General features: G+C 36.9%; 2 protein-coding genes across 3 annotated transcripts; both read left to right on the top strand.

Annotated features, from left to right (window-relative positions):
* The first annotated feature begins 1,369 nt into the window (after positions 1-1,369).
* On the top strand, positions 1,370-2,882 carry pvalb4 (parvalbumin 4). The gene is made up of 5 exons (XM_048186983.1): positions 1,370-1,508; positions 1,935-2,001; positions 2,087-2,219; positions 2,305-2,414; positions 2,597-2,882. The coding sequence occupies exons 2-5, from the start codon at positions 1,941-1,943 to the stop codon at positions 2,620-2,622; spliced, it is 330 nt and encodes a 109-aa protein (XP_048042940.1). The 5' UTR covers positions 1,370-1,508; positions 1,935-1,940; the 3' UTR covers positions 2,623-2,882.
* A 459-nt stretch (positions 2,883-3,341) lies between these two features.
* On the top strand, positions 3,342-9,106 carry pvalb8 (parvalbumin 8). Of its 2 annotated transcripts, XM_048187009.1 has the most exons (6): positions 3,346-3,577; positions 6,532-6,617; positions 7,210-7,274; positions 7,452-7,584; positions 7,950-8,059; positions 8,821-9,106. In XM_048187009.1, exons 3-6 carry the CDS (start codon positions 7,214-7,216, stop codon positions 8,844-8,846), a joined length of 330 nt encoding a protein of 109 aa, XP_048042966.1. In that variant the 5' UTR covers positions 3,346-3,577; positions 6,532-6,617; positions 7,210-7,213; the 3' UTR covers positions 8,847-9,106. The 2 variants fall into 2 exon arrangements, with proteins under 2 accessions (XP_048042976.1, XP_048042966.1); XM_048187019.1 differs by lacking the exon at positions 6,532-6,617 and having other exon boundaries at positions 3,342-3,577.
* The last annotated feature ends 361 nt before the right edge of the window (positions 9,107-9,467 follow it).

The raw sequence follows: 9,467 nt of genomic DNA, 5'->3' as shown, positions 1-9,467 counted from the left end.
TGTAATAATGTTCTACTAATCACAATGGTGATAAAATCGTTGACATTTCTAATTAGACCTTTAGACAATTTAGAACATTACACCATGTCTACACCGTGACCCGACAAACATGAAGAGAATCCATTATAATAAGTGGTGCTGTCTAGACTGAATTCAGCGCGACGAATCACGACAAATTCCTGAGAGTAAACTGATTCCGTTCTATTTCTGACGTAATAGACTCGCGCTACTTCTGACATGAAGAACGAATAGATTTGCAACGGTCGCGTTGTGATTGGGCGGGACAAAGCGACCGTTGCAAATCCATTTGTTCTTCCTGTCAGAAGTGGCGCGAACGCTTGAAGTAGGCCTTCGTCAGAAATAGAACGGGGTAGACACGGTGTTAGCCTTCATTTCTAGTGTAAAACAAAATTCATTAAAGTACTTACTTGTAAAACAGTTCAGCTTTCGACGGTGCAGTAGAACAAGTAGAACAGTTTCAGACCTGTGAAAGCCATCAGACAGGACGAGCTCTGCTGCTCTCTGCTGTTTGAATGCTGTAGGCATTGCAAATGTCAGGTGCAAATGAAGAGTAACTATACTGTGTACATACACTAAAAAGAACAGGCAAATATGTTCCATTTTAATTAATTTAATGGAGGAAAAGATGTAGCCATAAATAAATCAAAGATTACTAGAGAAAAGAAAATACAATTTCAGTTTTTGTGTTAGGCTACTTGCCATTTCTTTGTAAGTAATTGTGAAATTTAGGCCTACAAGCAATTTCTGAGTGAAAATTATACACAAAATTTGTTTTTCAGTGTAGCAACTATAGCTGTAGTAAATTTAAGATTACCATATATCAAACGTAGAAAAATTAAATCAATGAAACATAATGGTCTAGTAAATCTTAGAGTTAAACAACACTAAAATGTTAAATTAGATTTTTGATCTATTTCCATACAGAAGAAAACCAGGACAAATTCAGACAACATGTTTAATGTGGCAAAATCCAACCAACACAGCATACGCAAACAAAGATAACAGCAAAATCTTGTGCAAAATGATCTATTTCCATTATAACTAAATGAACAAATGAAGCATTTTACATGAAACTAATAACCAGTGCTACAAGCAAAATCAACCAGAGAATCCATACCCTGACCACAAACAGAAATGTCCCTCTGACAAGCGTCCCGCAAGCTTCCCTTCATATAGTCTTTCCAAACCCCATGAGTGAGTGTCCATAGGAATATATCCATGCACTATCAGCAGCGTGTATTATTAGCATGCAAGTATATGATGGACTTTTTTTCAAACGCACCTTTTAAGCATCTTCATTTTTGAGGATAAATATAGTACAGAGTGTCTGCTGGGTGCATGTCAAGCCTTCAGCGGGTGTCTATTACATTATGATTCATATTTGGAGTGGCTGAAAGTATATAAGGGGGAGATCAGGGGCCCGGAGATCACTGCAGTTCACAGCTCGAGTCTTCTGAAACTACCTTCAGCACCAAAAGACAAAAGAGGTGAGTTTGCACGGGCAACCCAGTCTATCTACGGAGAAAAAAAACGGGACTGGTACTTCCAGATATGTTTTGGAGCAGAAATGGATCCTAAAATTAAAGTTTGCATCCTAAATTTTCTCATCATCTCAATCGGCTGTGGAATTTTTTTCCCGCTGGCTTATTTTAAGAGGACCTCATGGACCCTTTGGGATTTAACGTCCTTGTAACTCAAATCCACATGTGAAACGTTTCCCTTTTCGGTGGTTTTATGGGATTTGCATGGGTTGAAATGATGGCATAAAGTGTTATTAGATGAAATATTATATGTTGAGCTTTTAAGTAAACTGTGAAATGTCTATATTCAGGAGAAAAGCTGGACTAAATACACCTGAGCTGTGTGATGACAAACATTTCTTGTTTTAATGTTCTGTTTTATATATCATTCAGCTAAAGATGGCATTCGCCGGAGTCCTGAACGACGCTGACATCGCTGCAGCACTGGAGGCATGCAAGGGTAAGATGGCGTGAGCAGCCAGATCTTTAACGCATCGTCTTCCATTAAAGCATGTGTTCATCACTTTCCCATATTTCCCACACAGCTGCTGACTCCTTCAAACACAAGGATTTCTTCGCCAAGGTCGGTCTGAGTGCCAAGTCCGGCGATGATGTCAAGAAGGCTTTCGCAATCATCGATCAGGACAAGAGTGGCTTCATTGAGGAGGATGAACTCAAGTAAGAGCAACTTTGAGCTTGCTTATGGACTGATAGAGCTACCTCCATCATAAATGTACTCATAAACTGAATTGTGCACTGGCAGACTGTTCCTGCAGAACTTCAAGGCTGACGCCAGGGCACTGACTGACGCCGAGACCAAGACTTTCCTGAAGGCTGGAGATTCTGACGGTGACGGCAAGATCGGAGTTGATGGTCAGTCGTCATCAAGATTAAACTTGCTTCAAACTTTCCACATGGTCTTGGAATGTCTTGCGTACATTCCCAGTGCTCCTCAATGTGCTTTAAAGTGCTATCAAAATGCATATTATAGAAGGTTAAAACAAACAGATTTGATTGAAAACCATGATTGACTGTTTTTTCTTTCTTTCTCACAGAGTTTGCTGCCTTGGTTAAGGCATAAATTGCTTCTGACCAACAACACCTCTTGCTCTGAAGGAACAACTTTGCCCAAGACCTCCCATTTTCATCCTACTATAAATAATTTTTATACTCATTATGCTTATGAGAAGTTTCCTCCCATCCAGCACACTGTCAAAAGGATGACTGTGAATGTAGCGGTTGTGTCTCCTGTCTTAAATATGAACTTTGCTTACTGTAAAATCTGATGCACTTTTACGGGAACGGACGATACGAAAAGAATAAATATTCTTTTTCAATATAGCCTAGACTTCTTTTCATTTTTTTGGATGCAAATTTACTTTTCACTCTAGCTGTATGGAGAAAGTTTATAATAAATCACATTTGCATGAAATAAAACTTTAAACTTTTTATTAATTAAATGAAAATACATATATTTGGTAGGCTTATTTATAGGATCGCTGCCATAAACACTATGATTTATTATTATTATTATTATTGTCAGTGGCTTGGTGATTATATTTACTGTTTGTTTTGGTGCATCACACTCATTTATTCAGTTTTATTGCAGACTTATACTTATTAAGAAACTATTACAAAGGTTATAATTGCTCACAAACAGGCCAATGTTTACCTGTTCAAATACATAAATACATTTCTACCACGAGGGTGTTTTAGTTAAATCGTCCACTAGATGGCGTTACTTTACAATGAGTGAATGGGTAGGAAAAGCATCTAAATTCTTCGTTACACAAACTCCTTAGAAAGCTTTGAAATAACCGCACACATACCACACACAGTGAATTGCTTATTGTTTAAAAATTATATTGCACACATTTTTTTTACTTACTTTTTAAGAATGTAAAAGTGACTAGTACATATACGTTTTTATATTCACTGACTGTCAGAAAACAAATGTGGAAAAATCGTACCTTGCCAAGTCCTCGGTAGATTCCCGCGGAATTGGACTCCTTTCATGCTGTTGCAGCGGGTTAAAGGTTTGACATATTGCATACATTTTATTTGACTGAAATGCTTGTATTGAAATATTTTATATTCTACCAATGATAAAACTGTTGTAGATGTCAAGTTTTGCGAAGGAGGGCCACTGAGCTTTATGTTCACTACGATATACAGGCCTAGTGGTTTTCAGTTTGCACAACAGTGACTTTAAAAGATTTATTTTAGGTATAGATATTGCTTATTTTGAGTTTTAATATTTGGGATTTGGGATACATTTGGGCTATTTTTGACTGGCCATTGGGCTAGTTTTGTTACACAGACCTGTCAATCTAGTAGTAGGCCTGCAAAGATACATTAACTGTACTACTAAGTTACTACTATGCACCTTTCATATACGGCACAAATATGTACCTTAAAATGCTGCTGTTGTACCCCTAAAGGTACGTTTTTTCTTTCTTTTTTTTCTGAGAGTGTAGAGGCTAAAAAGTGGCACGATATGCTAGTTAGCCTCTGACACACAATAAAATGTAGCTGAGTGTTGCCAAAACAGACACCTTAGTAGAGGTCATGTAGTGTAGCTTAGTGCCTGCAAAGAATATAAGCAAACGTAAATGAATAAATGATTGCTCAGTAACCGTATAGGATATGAGGTATCATCATGGCCCGTGACATCAGTGTTTCAGGGTAAGTAGCACCTCTGTATCCGGTGTCCTTGTCAGCTCGAGGCTCTTGGGTTTCTCCGTGCAGCATCACGCTGGGTTATCCCATGCATGGACTGTCCCAAAGCATTTCACAGCAAACACCTCGTCCTAATGCATTTAAATGGGCCATGTGCACCCTGCAACTCAATAGCATGAACTAACAGTCTTTTGTGATGCACTCAAACATGACGGTTAATGTAAATGCGTATAGCGGTTGACACTAGCAGATGTGCTGAGTGCAAATACACTTATTTTCTATACTAATGATAGAAGTTATTAAAATTGTTCTATAAAAACAAGTTAAAACTGATGTTAAATGACAGATGGCAACTGCTACAATTTTGTTTTGTTTTTTGTAAAGAAATTCATCCTTTTTTAGCTATGGATGCATTAAATTGGTCAAAAATTACAGTAAAGACATAATAAAACTACTAAGAAATCATTACAAAGATTATATTTAATAACAAACAAATGTTTACCTGTCCAAATAAATAAATACAGCCAAAATCTTTGGTGTTGGTAAGATTTTGATGTTTTTGACAAAAGTGCTCACCAAAGCTGCATTTATTTGATCAAAAATACAGTAAAATATTATTATATTGTGTAATATTATTACAATTTAAAATAACTGTTTTCTATTTTAATATAATTTAGAATTTAATTTATTCCTCTGATGCAAAGCTGAATTTTCAGCATCATTACTCCAGTCTCCAGTGTCACATGATCCTTTAGTAATCATTTTAATATGATGATTTGATTCTCAAGAAACATTTATTATTATTATTATTATAAATGTTGAATGTCTTTCAGGATTCTTTTATGAATAGAAGTTTATAAATAGAAATATTTTAAATGTCTTTTGTAACTGTCATTTTTGATCAATTTAATGCTGCGTCCTTACTGAATAAAAGTATTAATATCTTTCACAAAAAAATAAATAAAAAAATCTTACTGACCCTAAACTTTTGAATGAAAGTGTACTTCTGGGAAGCTGATATGTCCTACAATGTGACGTACTTTAAAACTAGCTAATTGTTTGCTAATTACAGTATTATGGATGCAGTATTATTGAGATACATGGACTATTTCTATTTATAAAACCTTGATTAAAAAAGTTAATGCACATTATTTAAATGCACAAGTTGTCATTGAAACAGTCATGCAGTGACACGTAAACCAATACCATTTTATTCACATTTTTTGTTTATGAGCATTAAAAGCATGCGATAACTCAAGAAAAAATCAAGAACAAAAATGGTCACTATATCTGTTACACACGTATGAAGGATGCCCTGTCTGTAACTCCATCACCCCGAGGGAAACAATACCTCAATTTAATTGTAACATGGGGTTTGGTAACAAAAAGTTGAGCAGTGTCTTTTTTTTCTTTTCTTTTCCTGCACTTGAAACCATAAAGTCCTGACATATTGCACCCTCTTACATAATATATGCGTCTAGCAGGTGCATTTTAAACATTGATTACAGCGTTCTGCTGGGCACTAGTCAAAAGGTGACCTTGTATCCCTGAATCAGCAGAGGAAAAATGACAGCTCGCTGTTTGCCTGCCTATAGAGGGTGAAATGAGAAGGATAAACTCTCATGACACTCTCTATAACAACAGAGTAAAAAATGTGTGTGTGTCCACAGCTATACCTATGAATTAGTTTTGCATCTGGTGAGCAGTGGATTATGGGCTCCCATCTGTTCATAAAGCAAAGAGAGACAATATGGAGCAGATTACGGCATTGACGACAAGTCAAAAATAAAAAATCCAGTTCAGATTATGGGATTTATAAAGTCATAGAAATCCGGAAGCGATAAAAAAAAAGAAAAAAGTTTTCAAGCATTCCATAATTTGTCCACCTCCCAACAGCAATGCATTATAAAAGTGCTTATATAATATTATAATTAGGAATTCAGAATGACCTCATGTAAAGCAGTGGGAAAAGAGGGAGGGACAGACTGACCAACCTGAGAGGAGGATCGGATGTGCATGAGAGGGGTGAATGAGTGTGAGAGCTTTTGTGATGCGTGTATTATGATATAGGATGGGAGGGATGTGATGAGCAGGTAGACAGCAAAGCATTTATTACTTAATTTGCCTTTTACAAGGGCGTCACAGATGTCTGAGGGTTGGCCCATACACACACACACACACACACACAAGTCAAACAGATATAAATAGTACAGGTTAATTAGTTAGGTAAGTAATTTGAGCCGGGGCCTGGCAGTTAGAATTTGATCCACTGAGTGGTAACTCAAGAATTAGCCATTGTCACTGCATTCAGACCTATATAAATCGCACCTGGACAGACTCACAGTCACCACTCAGCCTTACTTCTGTTGACTCACCTGCCAGGAGAACTTCACCGAGGTAAGAGTCTAAACTTCCCCACCGAATCTCTTTTTGTGTTTAGCAGCATATTGTGCTCTGCTTTAGCTGAATATTATATTCAACCTGCATGCAGGTGCCAGGTTTATTTCATGAAGGTTACTGTAAAATGGAATCCATATCATGCAGTTTTTAATGCAAATGTATGTGTTTTATTATGAAGGGCATTAAATGCATGCATGTACATTTTATTATGAAAATCACATTAAAACTGCAACTGTAGGGTTTTCGTGAAGTGCATGCACGTACAAGTTTTTGTTTTGAAAACCGCATTGAAAATGCATGCATATGGAACTTTTATTTGATAAAAATTGCATTAGAGTATATTTGATAAGACAAAAGAATATGTAAAATGTCAAACTTGTGTCATCCTATTTATTTATTAGTTGGAAAGCATAGCTCAACAACATTTCTGGCTGATAATCTTTTTCATTTTAATCTAGGCAAGATTTATTTGAATCTAGTCTTGGCTGATTTGTGTATTCAAATGTATTGTAAATTGTCAGGTTGCTATAGAGAGATATTACAGCTGCTTGTGAAAATGAGTTAATTATTTAAAACCTTTCTTCTTCAGGACCATGTCACTGTCATCTATTCTTTCCGCTGATGCCATCGACAGTGCGCTCAAGGACTGTCAAGGTAGGATACACCGTCTCTCCTGTATCAGCATGTTTGCGCCTCATCAGCACATTAGGAATTGGGCATAGTAATATTTTTGAATCATCTTTTCTGCATCTGAGTCTAATTCAGCTGCTCCTTAAATGACAGTGTCAGATTTCATGTGTTTTAATCGGGTATTCCGTTGTCCTTTTCCAGCTCCCGACTCATTCAACCCCAAAAAGTTCTTCCAGCTGTGTGGTCTGACAAAGAAAAGCCCTCAGGATGTGAAGAATGTCTTTAACATCTTGGACAATGATGCCAGTGGATTCATCGAGGAGGATGAACTCAAGTACATAAGTTTTGCATGCATTTAAAGCCACATGGAAAAGTAGATTCTTTCAAAATAGACAACATAAACTTTCAGGATCTTTAACTTAATAACTGCATGTGCAGAATCAACAGATTTGAGCCTTTGATGGGCTTTCCGAGCACATGAATCATTAAGTATTCATAAACAGACAGGGATTACCTAGCCTGACAACTGTCTGTTTCTATGCGCTCAGCTGCAGCCTTTTAATTAAGTAAGACACTTTATCCTTCTGCTTTTTTGCATCCTGTTTCTGGCTACCAATATTTTGAGTATTTCCTTCCCAGACAGGAGGATTGTCTGATGTGGGACATGACTTGACTCTCTTTCTGATGTGGTTTGTCCAGGTTTTTCTTGCAGCGGTTCTCAGCTGGTGCTCGTGTACTGACTGATAAAGAGACAAAGGCTTTCCTATCAGCAGCTGATGATGACAGCGATGGCAAGATTGGAGCAGATGGTAATTATGGCTTTTACATTATATTTCCATCATTTATAATTAACAGAATAATAGCATGTTTGTTTCCATTTGATTTCTATTCGTCTGGCATGATTTAAATAGCTGCCACCTACCATCTATGTAAGGCTAGTAGCAACTCTAATATCCAAATCATGCTTAGTGGGATGTATATCTAGTTCAGTCATGAAACTCTAGATGGCACAGTCTGATCGGTCCTTTACATGCAATCTGCAAGGAATCACATCATTACCAATGGAACAAGCTGATTGGCCTCTGCTGATCCTGCAGCCAATGAGATTGCTTGCTCAACATTCAAGTAGTTTGGTACAGTGTTTGCTATAAGCTAGTCCTGCAGGCAGTGCTCTAACAGAGTTCGTCTGAAACCCTCCACCTCCCCAGCTCCAACTGCCTAGATCTGCTACAGAATTTGTCTATTTATACAGCAGCAGCATATCTTACATGCTCATAGCAGCATATCTTTGTATCTATCAGCAGTAGCAAGTCCATACATGCTCTGCAGAAGCAATAATCAACAGCAGCAGCAGCAGAACTAGTCCGCCAAGTCCAAATACATTAACACTGCCATATTCAATGACATGCAAAAATCATTCTGAGAGTTGTCATGATTGAAATATATAATATATATCATCATATAATATTTATCATTATCATATTTATAAGGGAACTACTGTTAATTGTTTCTTTGAGCATCTGCAGGTTTACAGCCCACATGAATGAACTCTGTCTCTGATCTCTTGCAGAATTCCAGGCGTTGGTTCTGTCCTGAATGATCAGTACACATCTCACCCCTCTCTTGTACTCAGATTTCATTTCAGTTCAGCAGTCTCGCCATTCCATACACAGGACTCTTTCCTCCTGGGGTCCCCCTGGTCAATAGAGTCCACACACGCAGACGCATACTGTACACACTCCAGAGGTTTTATTTGATTTTTGAATATGTAGAGGGGCGCACATGGGCATTGACCAAATGTAAAACTACCTGAAAACTATTTAAGTGAATAAATAAATGGATCAAAATATTTCAAATGTTGTCTGTGTTATTTTCTTTACTGTTATTAAATATTGGACCTGAAATAACACCTATCCGAATGAGACAATGAGGTTTGATAAATGTCTATAGAAAATAAAGCTTTAAGATGACTTTGTGTAGATACACCTGATAAAATGTAGCTACTGGAAGTCACTTTGGACAAAGTTGTCAGTTAAATGACTTATGGTAAATGTTCACCAGAAATGAAACATAAATGTGCCATAAAATAATATGTAAAACTCCTCATGCACAAAGAATCACTCACATTTCTGATTGCAAGATACAAATATGTATAGATGATGTAGGATTGCAGTGTATTAATACAATTATATATTAATAAAATTATTAATCAACAAA

The sequence above is a fragment of the Megalobrama amblycephala genome, linkage group LG1 (assembly GCF_018812025.1).
Source record: "Megalobrama amblycephala isolate DHTTF-2021 linkage group LG1, ASM1881202v1, whole genome shotgun sequence".
NCBI lineage: Eukaryota > Metazoa > Chordata > Actinopteri > Cypriniformes > Xenocyprididae > Megalobrama > Megalobrama amblycephala.
This window is presented reverse-complemented; position numbering and strand designations above follow the sequence as displayed.

Excerpts from the sequence above, each read along its gene's own strand:
- pvalb4 (XM_048186983.1), top strand. The coding sequence starts at position 1,941 with ATGGCATTCGCCGGAGTCCTGAACGACGCTGACATCGCTGCAGCACTG. Across the intron at positions 2,002-2,086 it reads AGCACTGGAGGCATGCAAGG|CTGCTGACTCCTTCAAACAC; the intron begins GTAAGATGGCGT and ends TTTCCCACACAG. Across the intron at positions 2,415-2,596 it reads CGGCAAGATCGGAGTTGATG|AGTTTGCTGCCTTGGTTAAG; the intron begins GTCAGTCGTCAT and ends TCTTTCTCACAG.
- pvalb8 (XM_048187019.1), top strand. The coding sequence starts at position 7,214 with ATGTCACTGTCATCTATTCTTTCCGCTGATGCCATCGACAGTGCGCTC. Across the intron at positions 7,275-7,451 it reads TGCGCTCAAGGACTGTCAAG|CTCCCGACTCATTCAACCCC; the intron begins GTAGGATACACC and ends GTCCTTTTCCAG. Across the intron at positions 7,585-7,949 it reads ATCGAGGAGGATGAACTCAA|GTTTTTCTTGCAGCGGTTCT; the intron begins GTACATAAGTTT and ends TGGTTTGTCCAG.